At 34.2% G+C, this 21,853-nt stretch overlaps 1 protein-coding gene across 4 annotated transcripts in view; it reads left to right on the top strand.

The window, feature by feature from the left end:
- The window catches only part of RTTN (rotatin), an 87,938-nt gene that overhangs the window by 20,069 nt on the left and 46,016 nt on the right, over positions 1-21,853 (top strand). For all 4 annotated transcript variants that reach the window (XR_014579800.1, XR_014579801.1, XM_083824246.1 and 1 more), the window contains exons 11-25: positions 861-1,031; positions 2,378-2,590; positions 3,694-3,806; positions 4,845-4,971; positions 6,416-6,541; positions 8,319-8,435; positions 12,738-12,877; positions 13,112-13,283; positions 14,598-14,697; positions 16,512-16,600; positions 18,267-18,384; positions 18,666-18,762; positions 19,483-19,551; positions 19,882-20,070; positions 21,187-21,426. Coding sequence is in view for 2 of the 4 variants with exons in the window: in XM_083824246.1 (XP_083680372.1) it covers positions 861-1,031; positions 2,378-2,590; positions 3,694-3,806; positions 4,845-4,971; positions 6,416-6,541; positions 8,319-8,435; positions 12,738-12,877; positions 13,112-13,283; positions 14,598-14,697; positions 16,512-16,600; positions 18,267-18,384; positions 18,666-18,762; positions 19,483-19,551; positions 19,882-20,070; positions 21,187-21,426 (2,081 nt within the window). In the remaining 2 variants the exon portion in view is untranslated. The remainder of the gene's footprint in view (positions 1-860; positions 1,032-2,377; positions 2,591-3,693; positions 3,807-4,844; positions 4,972-6,415; positions 6,542-8,318; positions 8,436-12,737; positions 12,878-13,111; positions 13,284-14,597; positions 14,698-16,511; positions 16,601-18,266; positions 18,385-18,665; positions 18,763-19,482; positions 19,552-19,881; positions 20,071-21,186; positions 21,427-21,853) is intronic.

Here is a 21,853-nt window from a genome sequence, read left to right as displayed (position 1 = left end):
TGAACTGTAGCAGCACAGAGAGAAACTTATTTATTTGTACTCTATAAGAAGAGTACAAATCCTTTTCTTCTCACTGTGTAAGAAGTTTTGATGATAATTTCTTTAAAGACTTGATTTAGTCAATTGCTTTTTGTCATTTTCTTCAGTTTTATCTAGAGTTAGATGTATTAACTGTTTAACAGTGATGAACAGAATTAATAAGCCCAATCTCCCATTTGGTATTGCCTTCTTAATTATTACTCTGAAAACTGGCATTCTAAAACCGGCATTCCAAGTACAAAACCTGTTTTTTTCAGGTTCTAGAAAAAAATTTTTTCCCTTCTTGTGTCAATGAGTTGGATCCCTTCAAATGGTAGTGATTTTATATAATTTGAGAAATGTGCTGATGTTTCCTTTGAGAATGAATGGGCATATAAAACGTTTGATTTCAAAGATTTTCTTTAAATTCTTTTTAATTTTTGAATTAGTTTCATTAGTGGGTTCAAACTAGATCCTAATATTTCCATACTGAAAATGATCTTCAAAATATCTGTAATGCTAGAAGTTCCAAAATGGAGTGAGCAGGAATTAAGAAATGAAGAGCGAGGGGGGAAGAAATGGGGGAGAGAGTTATTAACGGGTAACAAAGTATTCAGAACTGCAAGTGAAGGTAAAGTGAAGTCTAGAACTTAGACAAAGTTCTATATGGAAGCCAAATGAAATACTGTGTGTGTTGTACCATTTTTGCATTTGTAAATTAGTATGTGCCTCTAGCATCTTCAAAATAATTATACTGTATAAATGCTGTAAAGATGTAATTATAACATGTCAATTATTTCTAATGATTGTGTGCTTTATTTTTTTAATTTTATTTTTTTCAGAGAGACAAATTGCTTCTGGTCTTGGGTTTGCTTGGAGAAACTATATTATATCACAAAACCAATATAAGTGCAGAGCAGCCTGAGGTGATGATGGTACATCACAGAATGGCATTTACTAGCATTTCTCTTTTCACTATTAGATTGCTGCAAACACTTCTCCCCGTAGAAAAGGTAGGCCATCACTAATTTGAAAAGTGATTGTGTTTGGGTTTTGTATTTTAAGAGGGAATAGAGGGATGCTTTCCACAGTGATTAATGCTGGGAGAATAGCCACTGGACAGAGAAATTCATGACTTACATTGGCTGATATATGGTTGATGAAGGGAACTTTGTCCTTTCTTCAGATATTGGTGCATTCTGCAGAATCTGCTGCAGAATACAAGTCTAAAAAACCTTTTAATACAGCTTTTTAATGAGGCTTTCAAAATGTAATGTTTTTTCTTCTTCCTGTAACTTTTTTTTTCCTGGTATTATTCATGGTTTGCAAAGCTATGCTGCCCCCTGCTTGTTTATTGTTAACATGGTATGACTAGTACTGTGTAAAATCATCACTCTTAATATGATGGAATGTAGTGAGCAAATATGTTTTACACTTTCTACCAATTTAAAGTGTTTTTAATTCTCTTTAAACAAGTTCTGTGTTATAGCTCTTGGGTTGTTTCTTCTGAATTTATTTCTGATGGGGGTCCCGTTCCCGTGTTTGGAAGTTTTTGTAGGACGCAAAGTAGTAAAAAAAAAAAAAAAAAAAAAAAAAAAAAAAAAAAAAATCCTCTTTAAAAGTCTATGTCTACGTTTTTTGTCAGTTTAAATTGCATTGTAGTTCTTTTTTAGACATTGTTCAATTTGAATAGTAGATTAATTTTTCAGTTACTTTTTTTTGCCATGAACATTAAATCTTTTACTAATGAAAGTTGTTTCTTGTCTCTGCAAACAAGTGCAGACATGTTAATCTATTTTTTTTTATAATTTTTATGCTTTCATGTACATAATATAAAATTTTAAATCTGCATATGGCAGGAGTTGAAAAGAGTTACCACATTTGAGGTCAAAATTGAAGTTGAATGAACACTTGCAGTAAGGAAGACAAACAAAAATCAACCAAAATGTAACAAGCAGAAATCACAGTTCTTAATATGTGATATTACTATGCACAATTGTACACAGCTTTTTATTACTAAGAGAGAAATAATTGTGGTCTGTGTATTCTCTGCCATCTAGTGGTTGGACAGTAGATTGACCTGGCAAATCTGTGAAGTTCTTAGTGCTGTAGCTGGATTGTACGCATCTCATATTTTGTGACTAGTTGCAGGTTTAATGTTAGGACTGGAATTTACTGCACTCCTACTTATTAATAAAAAATAAACTGTTCATATAGAACTCATTTGATTTTTGTTTCTTCCTCTAAATTTTAAGCAGTAGCAGTAATGATTGTACTTATTGAAAGACTGCAAATGCTGTTGTTGGTTTTACTGTATTTTCAGGCTGTGTTATTCTGACAGTTGTTTTCTTTTCTGAAGGCAAGTAAAGTTTCACAAAAGAGTTTGCTGAATGCTTTATTTCTTCTCTCTCTGGATGTACCCTTTTCCTTGGAATATCCAAGCATTCATGAAGCCGTTGCAGCCTATCTGGAGCAGATGAGTTCTGAGAACTACAGTATTTATAAAAAAGCCTCAGAAGCTGCTTATTCCATTGAATGCACTTGTAGCTTTATGATTGAAGTTCATAAGAAGGTGTGGAATTTCATTATATAAAGCATTTTCTGTAGGCAAACTTATTTCCTATGCTTGTTTTTTCCCCCCTTGTAAAAACTGTAATCTGGCGTTGTGAAAGAAAACTAACAGATGTGAGTATTTTATACTCATGAGGGGAAAAAACAAAGAAAAAAGTCAGATTGTAAGTGGGTTTATAATCTAGTTATAGGCAAAATAGTAGGAAAAAAACAAGTACTATATTTAAATATATAGTGTGTATATGTATGCATGTGTGTATATGTTGTTGCCTAGTATTTAAATATTTTAGATATTTTAATTCCAAACTACCCGGTGATAGTAGTTCTAATACACTACTACTTCTAGACTGTGTGAAATCTGGGTGGTTCACTTTATTATGAAGACACCTGTTATATTATGTCTTATTAGTTAAAGAGATTCTAGTATGGTGCTGAAATATTCTCCATTATTCAAATGGACTAGTAATTCCTGGTTGTGCAAAATGCTTGTTCTGTTGTCACTAAAATATAAATGAATGAAATCAGCAATTGAAATGTCCTGCTATCTTAAATCTGAGCTGATTCATCCTTTACATAAACAGGTTCTGAACTTAATCAGTAATTTACTCAGAATATTATTCATAATGAAGTTTTAATCTTCAATTTTAAGTGGCTCATGCTTAATGTATTTGTTAACCAAGAGTATGAAGACATAGAAAGATTTAAAAAAAAAAAAAAACCCACAAATTTATTAAGAGTGGGTTGTTAAAAGCTTAACAGTTAAATCTTTTATTATACTCTATTCTTGGGTACTTCAGAAAGGTTTTTGAGTAGTGTTAGTAGCATGTTAGTTCACACTGTGAAAAATCAGATACTCTTTATTCCCAGTGAGTTTAGTTGATCTTTATCTGGATTCAGCAGGTGAAGAGTTGTCAGCTCACAGGAGTGGGTACTAAAATGTATTTGTATGAAATCCAATTAGTTTGTTATTTGGGTTAACTATAAGCTTCTCTGTGAAAGGCTGAATGAAACTATGTGTAGTAGAAACAGTGAAGAATTCTGTAACATTTTATATTTTTATATTACAAAATTTGATAGTTTCTTTTTCTTCATTTTACTTTCCAGGGGGAGAAGAATTTTTCTGAATTATTAGAATTGGCAGATCAGGCCTTAAGTAGCCTACCCTACCATCAACACTTGCCCTTGCTTCAGGAATGCATTCACATATGCTCAAATCTGTAAGTACCTTACTATATAAAACTTGAGAAAATATCAATTAAAAAAAAATTATAAGCTTTCTCAAGTAGAATCTCAACTTGTTTGTTGTTTTCTGAATTTTTGTCCCTGTACTTGAACTTTTTTTTTCTTTTAGCCATTGGAAGATCTCTGGTAAATAATTTGTACCATCCTGTGGTAGATTTTTTTTTTTTTTAAATTGTCAGGTGCTAAAAACCCATGCTTTATTCTTTTCTAAGTGTAAGCTTTTATGGTTTTTTAATTTTTCAGACTTCTCATGTTATTCTCCAGTTAAAGAACTTAAGTTACTCTGTGGAGCCTGGAAACATTTTGTATCAAACACTTAAGTAGAAATACCAAATCTTAATTTTATACCATTTCAGAACTTGATTGCAGATATTTTTTTCAAAGGAAGCTAGTTTTAAGAACTCTCTAATACGAGTAGCTTTTAATTCTGAAATGTCAAAATACTTTTCAGTATTCTAATCCTTTTAGAATTATGGTTTGATTACAATTTCAGAAAACAGGAATTCACTTAAACTGATTATTGTCTTTTGACTAATGTCAATTTTCTTTGTGACAACGAGATGGACTGCTATCTCTACAGGTAAAAACAAAGATAACAAAACAAATCTGAAAGCACTGTTTTGTTTTGTTTTTTATAATTATATGCCATGTTCCAAAGACTATTGAAACTCAATAGAATATGATATTTTCAGATTAATATAAATGTTTATCAGGTTCCTAATTTTCATGAGAGAGTTTTGAAAAATGATGGTCTTTATTTTACATATAAGTATGGAAAGAAGGTATTTTTACAAACGTGAAGATTTGTTATGATTTTGCTAAAACATTATTACCTTGAACTTGTCAATCAAGTGATTTTTCTTTTCAGGAAGTATTTTTGAGAGGTTATCCTGAAACTTAACAAGAAAATGTTTTATAGGCATCTTTAGTTCCTGTAAAATAAACATATTCACTATATGAAAGTTAATCATAGTTAATTTTATAATGTAAATTTAACTATTTTTAATTTTAAGTTGGAAGTCTGGCCAGGCAAACCCATTGCTTCAGACTGAGGGTCAGAATGTGCTTCTCCATCTATTGGCTCATCCTTTGCTGAATATAAAAACTGAAGCTTATCGCTGCTGTCTTGAAGTGGTTAAGGTTAGAACTAAAGCTTTCTTAACACTATTGGTGTTGTGCTAAATAATGTATATTGTGTGATTACCTCATCAAGAGCATTGTTACTGCCAATTCTGCTCACCACATTATATGCTTTAAGATCTGTATAGGTGCGGACTTGCAGTGTGCTATTCTATATCTGGGATTTAAAACTACTTGGTTAGGTTATACTTCAGGTACTTCCCTTCAGAATGTCTCTAAAGTGTGGGGAAAACTAGTGATTGATAATTTTGCTTTTTTGAAAGGATTCTTAGTAATACTGGTCACTGTTTATTGTTTTGGTTTGGTTGGTTGGCTTGTTTTTGGTGCTGCTCTGCAGAAGTGTTTCAATTTAATTTTGTTTTTAAAAAAAAAATTGAAGTGTTCATTTTTACTTGTCTGATGAAATGAGATTGCCCAGTTTGTATTTTCCTTATGGAGGTTTTTCACTTCCTTCTGTTGTGCTTTTTAGGTTTTGTTTTTTGTTTTTTTCCATATTTGAGTAAAAATCATTTTGAGTTGGCTGCTTTTCAGCTTTTTGCAAGAATGTTTACTTAAGGGAAATCGAATATTGTTATACTGACACTTTCAGAATATATATATATATATGTTCCTATACCTACAGTCTGCTCAGTTGCTTAGTTGCTATAAATAAAATTAAAAAAAAAAAAGGAAAATGTGTTTTTCACATGTATAAAAACATAGGGAACATTTAAAACATTTGAGTAATATTATATACAGATCTTTAACAAATTTAATTTCTTGTTGATTTTTTTTGTTTGGCTGTTTTGATTGTTTGATTATTTTTAAATTTTTTGATAAAGATCATTCAAGGCATGAAGAGTGCGAGCTTCCTAAAAATGTGTGGTTGCATTCTGTATTAATAATGGTAGTGTCTTATTCATCAGATCATTTCAGGTATTCATAATTGGCTTATATCAGTGAAAATAAAAATCTTTATTCTATTTTGATATCATAATACTTGGGCATAATAATTTCCTATTATGAGTGTTAACGGGCTAAACTTCATATTGATGGTATAGCACAATTCACTAAAATACAAAGATATTGGAGCTACTTTTTCACAAGGCCACCAAAAAAAAACACTGCCTCCACTTGTAGCTTTTTGTGAGATTTTTACCTGACTGTTACAGGTTTTGCTTATTTTAATGTCATGCTGAACAACATATAAAATTTGATCTAAAATAATAGTTTAAAAAACGTTAATCAAAACATAAAGCTTCTGCATTTCTTATGTAGGAATTTTTAGTCAGTGAACAACAAAGAAGGTGTTTCTTCCAGGACCATGAAGTTTAACTTGTAGTGTTCCTAGCTGCATAAAGAAAGCCTTTTACTGGAGCACAACATAAGGCAGTCTATAAAACAAGATTCAGTAATGGGAGAGTGTCTTGAATTTTAAAACTAACCATCTTTATTTTTACTGAAGGACTGTCTAGGTGTTCATAATATTGCTAAACCTGTTTCTTCAGTATGCCATGGAGTACACTTTCTTCTTCATCCAAAAGTTTTATATGAAATCTCTACATTTGGCCTTCAGGAAGATAAAAATGAGGTACTGTGTTTAGGAACTGTATTTATAAGCTGATGTGTGGTGTTTTGAGGCTTACCTGAAGTTTTGATTTCATATGGTTTCTTTTATAGAGAAAAGCTATGCAAAGAGTGAAGTTATATTAAATTGAATAAAAAATAGGGATCTTTTTAACACAACACTGCATATTTCCATTTAGAAATGTTTTTTAGAGGTTACCATTTTAAAAGAAGTAAAATGTGTTTGATAACGTACTTTGTATTTATATTTATAGTTTGTGTATGTGTATATATATATTTTTTTTTTCTCCAAGGAAAGCATTCATTTTGTTTGGCTATTCTATTGGATGCCTTGTATTAAAAAGACTGACTGGTCAAGCATATCAAATAAATTGATATTCAGGTGATATTGACAAATTGATGTTCAATTTAAGGAGCTTGCTAAGAGAACAATAAGAATGCATTATTAGGAAAGAACAAAATGAAATGATTTTGTAAGCATGCATTCTGTGTCTCAACAATGTATGTTATTCAGATCATACCAAGGCCTATTCTTTTTCCTTCTTGGATGTTTATCTGCTATTTAAATTCTCATAAAGCATCAGTTTAATCTTTCAGGCATGTGATGATATGAAGACACTGAGAAGAACCTTGTATCCCAAGGTTGGGCTTAACATTTGCCATGTGTTTTTACAAATTCAGTTGCTTAAAGATAGGACAGGGTTTATAAAAGATTATAAAAAGTTTATAAAAGACAGAGACTGTAAAAGGCTATTCTTGTTACCTGGAGGGAAAGTATTTTTATTTCTGGTGTAAAATGCAATTTTTTATCTGCTAAAGGTAGGTATTTATTTAAGGAAGAATAAATTCTGAGAAGCTGTTTTTTTTCTCCTCTGTTCCCATTTTAGTAATAATAATAGGTTGTATATGGTGTCAATACAGTATTTACATTGCATCATATACCTTTTTTCTTTTATTGATTTAAAAAAAAAAGCTACAAATTAATTCATGTACAATTGGAAAGTTTTGACGATCTTAGTTTTTCTTCCATAAAATGAAATGGCCATATAACAGATTTTAAGTCCTTCTAAACCCTCTACAGAAGCATATCATAAAGACTGGAAATTCTGGGAATTACCCCAGAAATGTAGAGTCAGAAAAAAATAAACTTTTTTTTTTTTTTACCAGGAGGATAGAGGGGCCGATAGATGTATAAATTGAAGTTGAATAATGGTTTATTTTATTTCAGAAAGATTCATTAATATTTATAGAGAAGTCCAATCATTTTCCCCTCAGAACTCTGTTTTGATAAAAAGGCATCAAGATCTTTTTAGACATGTTAGATCTAAAAAAAACAAAAATAAAATTCAGATTTATTCTTACATGAGAAACTCCAGTAGTGGTCATGGCATATTACAATTTTAACTTGGAAGATAACATTTTGGCATTGGTACATCATATGCTTAGACTCTAGTACGCAGGCAGTCAATCCAGAGAGGAATTACATTCTCTGTAGTTGTCTCTCTGCCTGAATGAGGTTTTCAATTTCAAGGCTTCTTGTTTGTACTATTTAGGCAGAACTGTTTGTTTGTTTTCTGTCTTCTGAGAGGCTTTTTTAACAGCCTGGTGTTCAGTGTGACAGACAATTTAAAGTTGTCATTCAGTGATAGTATTTCTTCTGTAGGTCCTTTCTCTTTGAGATTTTTTTTGTATTACATTTTTTCTTACAACATTGACAAACTGATCAATGACAAACATCAGCTCTTGCATTAGTTTTTTTTGTTGTTGTTGTTGTTTAACAGGTACATTCTGCAGCCAAGGCCATTCTGATGCATCTATTGCAGGGCCGATTAGTAATGGCAGTATTGACTTGGAACAAGTTTATTGAAGCTCTCTATCCCATCATTCCTGTTTTACAGGTACTTGTATGTGCTATTATCTGAATTTGATGTATTAAATCATGTAAACAACAGCACTGTCCTCTTAAACCACAAAAAGAAGTTTGTTGTAAGTACCAGCTGGAAAGTAGATTAACAGTAATATACCAACAGACTTATTTTATCAAAAGTCAAATAGTGAATGTTATATGGGTCCAGATGCCAGCCAGAGTTACTTCTTTAAATTTTGTAGACAGATTTTAGCCTGTTATTGCTAGAAATGTGAAACTCCGAAATGTAGTAGAAATTAAGTTATTGACTATGACTTAATTTTTTTTGAGGATATGAGTTGAAATCCAAGTACAGCTTAAAACATCGCATGCTTTTTCATGCTTATTTAAGTGCCTCCCATATCTTTAAGGCTGAACATTCAGAGATCTTTTGTGATTGTAGTTTTCTGATCAAGTTATGTGCTCAATGAATAGCAGTACACGTAAGCTGTATTTTCTTTGTGTTTTCCTTTTCGTTTTCAATTGATTATAAGTATCAACAGTCAGTATTATCCTTAACATCAGTCTTCATATCTGTAGTACCAATTTTATTTTCCATATCTTCACTCTTGTTTCAATCTAATAGTCACTTTTGCAGCCTTCAGTCTGATTTTCAGCCTAGTTGCTCCATCAAAGTTCTTTAGCACTAAAGAAAAAAACAATAGAGATTTCCCTTCTATGATCTACCTATAGATCATAGATTCCAAATTAGCTATTTTGCTGTACCTATCTTGTTCTTCCTGGTGTATGTTTTTTGTCTTATTTCATAAACTCATAGAATATTCTGAGTTGGAAGGAACCCTCAAGGATCATCGAGTCCAGCTCCTGGCTCCACATAGGACCACCCAAAAGTCAAACCATATGTCTGAGAGCATTGTCCAAACACTTCTTGAATTCTGGCAGGCTTGGTTCTGTGACCTCTTCCCTGGAGAACCTGTTCCAGTGCTCAACCACCCTTTCGGTGAAGAATCTTCTTAATATCCAACCTGAACCTCCCTTGTTGCAGCTTCGTGCCATTCCTTTGGGTCCTGTCGTTGGTTACCAGAGTTCGGTGCCTCCCCTTTGTGAAGAATCCATAGACAGCAATGACGTCTCCCCTCGGTTTTGACTTCTCTAAGCTGAATAAACAAAGCGACTTCAGCTGTTCCCCATATATCTTCCCCTCTAGACCTTCCACCATCCTTTCGGCCCTCCTTTGGACACTCTCTAATAGCTTTATGTCCATGTTACACTGTGGTGCCCATAACTGCAGTACTTAAGGTGAGGCTGCACCAGCGCAGGTCAGGGCGGGACAGTCACTTCTCTTGACTGGCTAGCAATGCCATGCCTGATGCACCCCAGGATGTGTTTGGTCCTTTTGGTTACCAGGGTACACTGTTCATTCATAGTCAACTTACCATTGACAGGAACCCCCAGATCAATTTCTGTGGGTCTGCTCTCCAGCCTCTCCTCTCCCATTTGTACACACGTTCAGGTGCAGGATCCAGCACTTTCTCTTGTTGAACTTCATGTAGTTGGTGATTGCTCAGTCATCAAATTTGTCAGGGTCTCTTAATTTAGTGTCGTCTGCAAACTTACTTAGTATGCATTTAAGTTCTGTGTGCAGATCACTTATGGAAACATTGAAGGGAACTGGCCCTAAAATAGATCCCTGGGGAGTGCCACTAGTGACTGGGTGCCAGCCTGGTGTAACCTTATTTTCTGTAACTCTTTGAACCTGACCTATCAGCTGAGGATGCTGTGAAATACAGTACCAAAAGCTTTGATGAAATTCAAAAAGATCACATCAGCTGGCTACCCTTGATCACTAGGTGGGCAGCCTTGTCATAAAAGAAAATTAGGTTCATTAAATAGGACTTTTCCCCTCTTGAACCTGTGATGGTTATGACCAATGACCACATTGTCTTTCAGGTGTTTTTCAATAATTCCCAGAATAATTTTCTCCATAATTTTACTAAGCACTGAAGTGAGACTGGCAGGCCTATAATTACCAGGGTCATTTTTCTTGCCCTTCTTGAAGATTAAGACATTTGCCAGCTCTAGTCGACTGGGACCTCTCCAGATTCTCAAGACCATTGAAAAATAATTGAGAGGGTTTCTGTCTCATGTTTAGTTTAGCTAGTACACCCAAGTACATTTTTTTCACCTTTCTTTCAAAATATCACTCTAGATAGTTATTTCTTACTTATTGCTATAAGTTTGTTCATTGCCTGTGCCTCAGTATTACCATAAATTGAAAAAAAAATTGCAAATAAGATGTCCCCTGAAACAGAAGGAACAGATTGGAAAACATACTACTGCAGAGGAGAAGCACTATGAGAACTGAAAGGGATGGGAGAAAGGTTACTGGTTACCTTTAAAGTAATGACAGCTTTCCTGTGTTACACACATTCATATGCATTCCACTGATACTCAAGATTAGATAGGTGGTGGTGTTAATATAAGCTGTAGTCTAAACATGTATGGAGAGGTTCTCTTTCAAACTCATTTTTCTGAGTAGAATTTTTCTCTGTGCTATAACTTGTCATGGCTACATAAAACAAATATTTTAGCAGAGAATACTGGAGGCCTATATTTACCCAATGTATATAAAATGCCTTATATTTTCATAGAATCACAAAATGGCTCAAGTTAGAAGGGACCTTAAAGATCATCCAGTTCCAACAACACTGCCGTGGGCAAGGATGCCACCCACTAGGTCAAGCTGCCCAGGGCCTTGTTCAGCCTGGTCTTCAGGGATGGGGCATCCACAGCTTCTCTGGGCAACCTCTTCAGTGCCTCACCACCCTCTTAGTGAAGAATTTCCTCCTAACCTCTAATCCAACCACATCCACATCCTTGTACTGGGGGCCCCAGACCTGGATGCAGGACTCCAAGTGGGGCCTCACAAGGGCAGAATAAAGGGGCACAATCCCCTCCCTCGACCTGCTGGCCACTCCTCTGTTGATGCAGCCCAGGATGTAGTTGGCCTTCTGGGCTGCAAGTGTGTACTGCTGCTTCATGTTGAGCTTTTTGTCCACCAGAACCCCCAAGTCCTTCTCTGCAGGGCTGCTCTAAATGAATTCTTCTCCCAGGCTGTACTCATGTCTGGGATTGCCCTCACCAAAGCACATCACTTTGCACTTGGCCTTGTTGAACCTCATTAAGTTCTTGTGGGCCCACTTCGCAAGCTTCTCCAGATCCCTTTCGATGGCATCCCTTCCTTCTGTTATATCAACTGCACCACTCAGCTTGGTGTCATCTGCACAACTGCTGAGGGTGCACTCGATCCCACTGCCTGTGTCATTGATAAAGATATTAAACAGTACCGGCCCCAGGACAGAACACTAAGGGACACCATTTGTCATTGGCTTCCACCTGGACATAGAGCCGTTGACCACTGTTCTCTGGGTTTGACCTTCAAGCCAACTCCTTATCCACTTAATGGTCCACCTTTCAAGTCCGTATCTCTCCAATTTTGGCAATCAGGATGTCATGTGGGACCGTGTCAGAAGTCTTGCAGAAGTCCAGATAGATGACATTAGTCGGTCTTCCCTTTTCAACTTGATGCAGTCACTCCGTTATAGAAGGCCACCAGATTGGTCAGGCATGATTTGCCCTTAGTGAATCTGTGCTGGCTGACTTGGATCACTTTGTCTTGCATGTGCCTTGACATTGCTTCCAGGAGCATCTTTTCCATGATCTTTCTGGGCACAGAGGTGAGGCTCACTGGCCTGTAGTTCCCCAGTTCCTCCTTTCTACCCTTTTTTGAATGGGAGTGATGTTTCCCTTCTTCCAGTCAGAGGGGACTTTACCTGACTGCCAGGAGTTTTCAAATACCATGGAGAGGCTTGGCAACTATATAAGCCTGTTCCCTCAGAACCCAGTTTTTCTCTGTTTTTTTTAAGTGGTTGCAGTATGCAATTGATTCTGGTTTGTTTTGGTTGGTGTGAAAGGGGTAAATACCTGAAAATAGGTAGGACTTAATGTTTTAAAGTTATTTTCATGTAGTGACTGAGTCCTACTTACTAAAATGGACCTAAATGGACTAAAATATAACTGACCTTATAGAACAGCATCATGTTAACATATTAAAGGACAAAGGTTTCAGGTCAAAGTACCTCTGGGCCATATAAAAATCTCTATTTAATTTTGTATACAGGATCACTTTTTTTTTTTTTTACTTTGTTGGCAGAGAAATTTTAATCTTCATAAATCTTTTTTCTTTTTAAGTTGTGGGTTTTTTGCTTTTGCTCCTTCTTCTACTTTCTGTCTAATTTACTAAGTTTATAAGCTGTTTGTTTGTTTGTTTTAGGGTTACGCTGACACAAAAGATAAGCTAGGTAACTGCATCCTCACTTTGAGTGAAACGTCTTCTGACGAAGGAGAGGGTATTCTCCCTAGAACTACTAGATTACGGGCTGCTCTGCGTCTTCTCTTCTCGAAAAAGCAGTTGTGAGTAATGCCTTGTAGGATTTCAGCATGTCTTTAACGTTAATGACAAAAACGTCTACTCAAAAAAAAAAAACAAACGACAACACAACGTAGACTTAGACACAGTGAAAAGTAGATTGAGTAAATACTTTGTTCCCACCCACCCTCCACTTTATTAATTTTATAAACTAACTGTAGAGCTAAAGTTTCCTAATGAGGACTTTATATAGTTCTCCTAATTGTTTATTCCTTTAGGGTTCGTTCTATAGCACTTAAACATTTAGTATTCCATCTTTTGAATGAAGAAGGAGCAAGCCTGAAACGCCCAAACCTGCATGGCGGTGTGTTTTCCAGCATTTCAAACTTATTTGTTATAGAAAAAGTTACTGAGCTGAAATTGGATGATAAAATGGAATCAATATTTAAGGTGAGTAAGCTCTGTCTAAATACTGTTATTGCTCCTCTCTTCTGCCTTACTGGTCACTGACATTAACATTTTTTGAAGTTTGCAGTATTTCATACAAATTGGTTTACTTCAGGTTTACACTATCAATTGCAACTGCGAATAAGAGAAGTAATCATTCATTTTTTTTTGTTGCAGATAAATTAACAACAAGACTTAAGTACAAAGGGTGCAGGTCTGCCCTGCTTACAGCAATTTCATTGTGCATGAGTAGAGTCTGATTTTTGTCACAGATTTTTTTCCACAAAATCCATTTTTTTTTTTTTACTGGAAAAGGCAAATATTTTTTTCCAATATGAAATATTTAAAAACATTGCAAAATGCTGTCTGTTTTCTTAGTATTGCTGCTTTTTCAAAATGAAAAACAAATCACAAGTATTTGACCTGTGTGAAAATTTTTCTCCCTGCATTCAATCAGTTAAGCTGTTTTTCTAACCACTTCCTTTCCATATTCTCTTCCTTCTTTACCCTCAGCATTTTCAGATTAACAATAATACGTCAAACAATTGTTAAGATCCTTCCCCTCTGATTAAAAATTATTCTAATCACTCATTGTATACTTGATTTATACTCTTTCCCTACATCCTCCAAAAAATGCAATCTGAAAGCTTCATATCTGGGTTTCTGGGATGATTGTAATTCCTGTACCGTTATTGAAGGGGACTAATGGCAGAGACTTAAAAAGCGTATTCTAGCATTTCTGTGTAGTTTTGAGCTTTCTGTAGCCCTGCATAAACTGAATGTTATTTATTAGACATCCACTTCTATTGTTCATCAGGAGCTACTCTATATATTTTAGGAATTAGAGATTTGTTGCAAAAAGATTAAAACCTATTCCTTTATTACATGCATGCAGAATCTAATCAAATGCTTTCTAACAAAAAATCTTTATTTTGGTGGAGCCAGCCTATTTTCAGTGCTGCCTAATGAGATGACTAGAGGCAGCGGGTACAAACTGAAACACAGGAGGTTCTGTTTGAACATTAGGAAACACTTTTTTACTGTGTGGTTGATGAAGCACTGGCACAGGTTTCCTAGAGAGGTTGTGGAGGTTTCTTCCATGGCTATCTTCAGAAGCCTTCTGGACGCAGTCCTGAGAAACCTGCTGTAGGTGGCCACAGCTCAGTTGTTTCAGCAGGGGAGTTGGACCAGATGACCTTCAGAGGACCCTTCCAGCCTCAACCATTCTGTGATTTCCTATTTTGTTAGGAAAAGTGTCTAGTTACCTTGTTTTACAATAGCGTACTGCATGTGAATCTAATGTATTTTCACTTTTAGGTAGAAACTGTTGAAAAGCTTTATGACATCCTGACTTCTGATGCTGTTGACCTAGTTTTACGGAAGTCTGCAGCTGAGCAGCTAGCCATCATTTTACAAGGTAAGTTATCAAAAAAATTGTATTTACGTGTTGACCATTATGTGAACTTGTTTTTCTAATTTTTGTGTACATTTCTGCTGAGGATGCTTCTTGTAGGTTTTATATATATATATTGTTGGACCAAAATTTAACACTATTGTAAACAACAGTGTACTGACTTTGTTGATTTGTTTTAGAGCTAACAGTGCTTCAAATTTTTCCTTTTGCTAACTTAGATACTCTGTCTTGTGTTTGGGGTGATGATCACTATAAAATATAAACAAAGATCGCTATAAAATGTAAACATATCTTTAGTGTTGTTGCATTTTAATTGGGAAGGCCAATCAATTACATGGGCTAGTTAAAGGTATTTTACATGTAATGAAGAATTTCTTCAACATCCTAAATGTCTTCCTTTATTTTGAGGTTATCGAAGTAACTAAAATGGATTGAAATGTCATTTGTGTGAATGTTGTTCAGTAAACTCTAAGCTTCCACGCTTTTACCCTCTATCAATATCAAGATGCAGACTCCCCGTGGCATTTAATCTAGTATGTTTGCAGGAAAAGCGTTCCTGTTATACTCTTTCTTTATGACTTTATTTAAGTGATTGGTGCATAAATTTGCATCGTGTTTTTTGTTTGTTTCTTTTATAATCATGTTGCTCACATGGGGGAAAAATGATGAAATCTGGTAAAGATGATCTGATTAAATTAAAAAAAAAAAGTAAACAGTCTTGAGTAGAGCATTATTTGGCTCAATGCAAGATCATAACCTCGAAGTTTGCTCTCTACTTGTTTTGGTTTTCTCTCAATCTGGTGCAAGCATAGGTTTTGTTCAAGGAACAAAAATCCTAATGACAGAAAATAGTTCTTTCCACCATGGGAACATCAGGTCTTAGACAGTAGTAAAATTGATATTTTTTTCTTGTCAGAAAAAAATTATTACACAACTGAGGAAATGTCTCCTTTGAATAGTAAAAATATATCTAGCTGCAGCTGGTAAAGTTTTCAGATACCAATTATGAAAGGGAGCATAGGATAAAATTAAAAAGGAGAAAATGTATCTGTCTTATGACAAATTTCATATGAAAAATCACGTTATTTAAAACAAAAAATGAAAATAAACCAACCAACCCAAATAACATGGCTTTTTTGTTGTTGTTGAATGTTCTTAAACCAGATGTTCTGAACGGTGAGGTAGGTGGAAAATACTTTTAGGATGAATGAGATTTTGTAAATACCGTTTTTAGTTCAATATTAAACTGTTGAAAGGTATCCAAATATTACAAACGAAATCCTTATAGGAAATTGTGTTGCACTTGGGATCACTTTAATTGTGGGGCATAAATATCCTAAGTATTTTCCCATAAAAACTTTGAGACAACCATCCAAGAAGCTACTATAGTCAGATCATTGCAAATGAAGTGCAGGTTTTATTTTATTTATTTATTTTTGCCTTGGAGAATATTATCTAAAATTTGTGCTGTGATGACTGTTTAGTAATGTGAGCATCTGTACTCTTTTTCACTTGTTATGTAGACACCTGTGTCTAAAACTAACTGCACAATTTGCACGGTTATTGTCAAGTTTTTTAGAAGGACTAGTTAATATTTATGCGTTCTAGTATTCTTTCGGATGTCTAAGCTAAAGAAAGATTGGTGACAAGGCAACAGTTTGGGCAGGCTTGCCATAGAGCTGGATTTGTACTTGCTAAGTAACAGAAGAATTTTAGAAACTTGTCAACAACAACAGTTTGTGATAATGCAGAAAGAAGTTCAGGGTTAAATTGTTCTAGAAGCAGTGGTTCTTAACTATCTTTTGTTTTTCCTACAGATACCAAAATGCATGGCGTTGTGAAAAAGCTGGGTGTGATAGAAAAGATTTTGGCTTACCTTAATGAATGTGTACATGTGGATGGCAAGGTAAAATTGTTGTTTTTTCTGCAAAAGTTGCACAGCATGACAGTGGTAATATTTGCTTTTTTTTGTATTTAAAACTCCAACTTTCTTTGTACTTTAATTCTACACAGAATACAAATATTTAGTAACATTTGGAATTGCAATATGTATTTATTCAATTTTTGATAAAGGCAAGATCCTCTTAATGAGAGAAGTATTGGTTTGTCTACCAATTATAATAGTTGGCCAGACTGTGTTGGGTGATGTGGTTCTGAAATAAATCAAAACTTCTGTGAGGTTTCTAAGTAGAGACCAAAAAATAGTTTTTAATAAATTTAAAAGTCTTGTCTATAACAATAATAGTCTCTGAATTTAAGACCGGAAGCAAAATATAATTAAAAATTAGAATCATAGAATGGTTTGGATTGGAAGGAGCCTTAAAGATCATGTAGTGACCCCTGCCACGGGCACTACTAGACCAGGTTGCTCAAAGCCCCATCCATCCTGGCCTTGAACACTGCCATGGATGAGGCATCCACAGCTTCTCTGGGCAACCTGTTTCAATGCCTCGCCACGCTCTGAGTAAAGAATTTCTTCCTAATATCTAATTAAAATCTACCCTCTTTAGTTTAGAAGATTATGTTCATAGCAAGTGAAAATATATGTCAGGTTACATTTGGGGAGTAATTTTCTGACCAACAGAAGATCACCTAACCAGTAAAGTCCTGGTAGATAAGATCACATTTATAGTTGAGTGTGTATTTGTTGTAGATGAGAAAGTTTTCCAATGTTGTAATACATCTAATCTGGTGCTTGAATTTTCCTGAAATTCATAATTTACAATCACTTTATGTAAGTTTATTTAGGCTATAAGGTGCTTAGCTTATTATTATTATTGTGGAATTCCTCTTACAAACAACAAAACAAAACCAAAAAAACTTGTATTATCTTAGAGAAGTAGCTACAAGAAAAGGATGCAGTATTTAGTAGAGGGAAAAAGCTTAATTTAATTAAGGCTTTGTATACAGCTGTGCAGAATTTTTTTTCCTATGTTAAATAAGCAGGGCTTTTATCTGTTGCATATTAAACAAAACTGCGTTTGGTGATGGAGTTTACAAAACAAAATTTAAAGGTAGAGTCTCAGACAAGCAAAGTAATGTCCTGTGAAGGACATGCTGTCTTCTCATTCTTTACCAGAAGTTTCTTTGGTCTATTTTTGGCTATTCACCAATAATTTGACTTCTAGAAAGCTGCATTCTCTTCTTGGATTCCCTGATATGAAAGATCAGAGAATCAATCTGATGCAGTAAGCTATTTGCATTAAAAAAACAAACAAACAAAAAAGAGCTTATGAGTAAGTAGTTTTTGAAATCCTTCAGCTCATATATGTACTTCTTAAAAATACATACTTTGGAAGCAAAAGTTACAACTGTGTTACAAGGCCAGAAACCAGAAAAAATAACCTCTTACCAAACATACCAATAAAATAAAACTAGAAGTTATTAAGTATTTTCTAATGAATATGCAGTTATCACCTAGATAAAATTTCCTTGTCTAAGAAAGTTCTAGGTTGCTCTGGTATAAGTAGTAGAATGTATTGGTTCATAGCATGACAATTCATATAGAGCATTCCTTAACAGATCATCCTAATCGATATCTCTATTTAATTTTTTTGCTGTTGTTTTTGCAGGTAATGGAATCCATAGCCTTACCCTGTCTGACACTCTTACGGAAACTTGTGTATGCTGATCCAGTTGTTCGTTTGTCTCTAGCACAGCAATCATCTTTGTTGCTTTTGCTCTTCAGAGGTAAGGATTCTATTTTGAATTTAATACATAGGTAGATAGAAAATATGTGATATATGATTAGATGTTTAACCAAAAGCCTTCTTAAGAACCGTGGCTAGCTTCTGTGTCCGTAATATTTTAAAGAAATCACTGTTTGCTAGTGTTAGTCATGTTGTGGCATCTGTTGAAGATGTTAGCAAAATGGTTGTGGAAAAAAGTTGGTTTTAGCCACTGTTCTTTGATGTATTATTAAATGTCAGTATTTTCCTAACAAATTTTAAAAATATCTTTGTTTCATTCAGTTTCCCTGATATTCCAAAATGATCAAGCTGTTTTAATGGAAACTACAGTATTGCTTTGTCTTCTGTTGTTTGACGAAGTAGCAAGAACGGACACATGGTATGAAAAAACAATTATTTATTGGCATTATCTCTAAACAAGATTTAAGGTTTTCCTGAAAATCAGTTATATATGTATATATTCAAATAAATTATCCCTCAAACTTTAATATGTCCCAAATTGCATGTATTACCTATTTGTAGGTCAAGAAAATTGTTTGTATTTGTAGGTCAAACAAATTGTTTGGGTTGCCTGTTATGTAGATCTACCTGGCATGTTTTTGCAGTTTAAGTACTTTGTACTTATATTTATTTTCATTTTCAGAAACACCTGATAGTTCTCTAATCCATGTTTTCCAAAAATGGAAGCTATACCAATCAAATAGCTAGCTATAGTTGTGGTGTTTTTTTAACTTAATTAGATTTCTATTTATTTTGGCTTGGTAGTGGTTGTCCTTAAACCAGAAGACTTCAGCTTACAATATTTTATTATTTGAAATGTGCGTGTACTTCAGGAATAAAAATGTTCTTAGAATTCACACGTGAAATGTACTGAAAAGAATTCTCATGCATATTTTCATATGTATGTGAGCTAAGAACAGTCTTAATGCTGCATAATCATGAAGAAACAATGTTTGTTAACACAAATGTATTCAGTGATGACTTCGTAAACAGCTACTTGTAGGAAAAAGCAGCTATATCTGAATAATAAAAAAGTGCAGCATTAGTAGTAAACCAAAATTAAAAAATCAAGAGTAATAGCTTAATCTCTTTCTTGCAGGGCTGATGGCATAACCAGTAATGGTACTGGTCTACCTGCCTTCAGTTTGCCTGTTGCTGTTGTTAGGCGGTAAGTGTTGGTTGTTGCTTTTGTTTTGCTTTTATTTTTTTTTTTTTGGTGTGGATTTTTGTTTTGTTTCTTTACAGCCAACTTCAGTCCTTTCCATTTGCTGTCCTCCCTAAAGGATAGAGATGGGAGAGCAAAGGGAAACATTTAATGTTAAATCCAAAGTTGTCTGCACTTTTAAGTGTTAAATGTGGAGTTTTTCTCCCAGCCTTTTATTCTCTGACAAAGAGTTTTAAGAACTTTTATTTATAAAATTTAAAAGCTTGCTTAAATAGAGCATTTAGTAGTTGTTTATATGTTTAATTGTTTATTTACTCATTTATTTATTTAAAGATATCATCTGCCAGTCAAAATCACTGCTCATCATGCAGTTAGCCCTAATTCTGTTGTGGTGCCTTTGTCTTCTGAGTGCTTGGCTATGAAACCAGTGTCAGATATGCTAAAGATGGCTTGGAATCTGTCGTGGTACCATGGGATTGAAAACCTATTGCAACTGACAAACTATGAGAAGCAAGCAGAAACGTGAGCTATTCTATCTTGATTCAAAATCCTAATATATTTCAATCATATTAGTGTTCCTTCCAGTTTAAATGAGTTTCCAACTTGAAACAGCAGTTCAAGCTGTTCATGCTTTGAGAATGCTATCTTCTAAATGTAAATGATCACATCCCAGGAGGTTGTAGATATGTCGTCATAGATAATGTTTTACCTAATTTGTATTTAAGCAAGAATTCTAGAGCTTTATCCAACTTTTATTGGTGGTTCGACTCCTTTCACACAATTTTAAACAATAAGAAACTTAAATTCTTGTTTCTGTTCTTTCATTATGCTTTTTTTTTTTTTAAGGAGCTATCTTCTATCCCCCCTTCATCACTGCATGACCTGTATTTTCTTCTCTCTTTCTTGGCAAATTTAAATTTTAAATAATTATTCCTTTTAATGGTAATACCTGAGAATCATCATAGATAGTCAAGAAAACTCTTTACATCCTTTAGTTAGCTCTTGGTTAGCATGGTTTCTCTTCGAGACTATTTTGTACACAGTCTTAAAATGTGATTGATTTAATAGGATTGAAATGCTTGTTTCTGTGTTTCTGTCCATCTTGACAATATTTCATTTTTGCTTGTGTACTTTAAGGGGTCCTACAATTTTGAGGAGTAAATAGAATGGTTCTGAGCCAGAGGTAACTTTGCAGTCATTGGTTTGATAAACTATTTTTATTTTAAATTGCCTTAGTCAAAACCATAGCAATTTCTTAAAAAGAAGATGGTATAGTCTAAGAGGTCAACATCTACAACACCATGGAGGAAAAGTTCATTACAAACCTTGTGAATAACACCTTTCAAATAACTTTTTGAGAGGTGCCCTCTTACCAAAAAAACTAAAAAACTGAGGATTTGAATGTAGTGGGGTGGGGTGTTGTTGATGATTTGTGGTTGTGGGTTTTTTAACGTTTTTCTGTTTGTTTTTTGTTGAGGGCAAAAAAGAAAGGGGAAGGGATTGGTTAACAGAAATATATTTTTAAGGCATTTGAGGGTTTGTCTTCTCATCTGAACTGGAAAGTGAAGGAGTCAGCACTCACTGAAATATTTTATAAAGATACTAGTTGTTAATCATTTTTCTCTTACGCCTTTTCAGATTTTTAGACATGCTAAAACTATCCTCAGAAGACATTCTTATACTGAAAATAACTCACACAACCTATGGACTGCAGGACTGTCTTAATTCAATCATTCAGGCAGTATCCCACAGAGATGTTAGGGCTGCTCTCACTAGGCTGAGTTTTTATGTTCTGAATGACAGACTTGCTTTAAAATGCATCTCTGGGTCTTGTCGAAACACTTTGAAGAGCTTCGTTTGGCAAAAAGCAATAAATAGGTAAGCATACTGACTACAAGAATGAATTAATAGTATGATTTTTAAACCATAAATTTCATAATTTTCATATCTTCAGCTTAGTGGAATTGTTTTTTTTGATTCCGATTGTGCATGTAATCAGTCAGAATGGTCTTACAGAAAAATATTATGTGATCCTGTAGTTGAATTCAGTTTCTTTGTACTTCCAAAAGCTGATAGAAGGGATTAAGCACAGATTAAACAGGTTATATTAATGTTGACTTTGGTTGTATGTTGTTTTAATTATTTTTTTAATTTCTGATTTTCTGAGTGTTTGGTTTGTGCATGGTTTTTCTTTGTTTTAGGAGTAAAGTAAAACTACTCTTAAAATGCATCATCTATGTGTTTGCAAATAGATCTTTAACAGCACAGAAAGAGATATTTGAAAGCAAGCATGACTTTGTTCTGG

This window comes from Anser anser (assembly GCF_964211835.1).
Source record: "Anser anser genome assembly, chromosome: 2".
Lineage (NCBI taxonomy): Eukaryota > Metazoa > Chordata > Aves > Anseriformes > Anatidae > Anser > Anser anser.
This window is presented reverse-complemented; position numbering and strand designations above follow the sequence as displayed.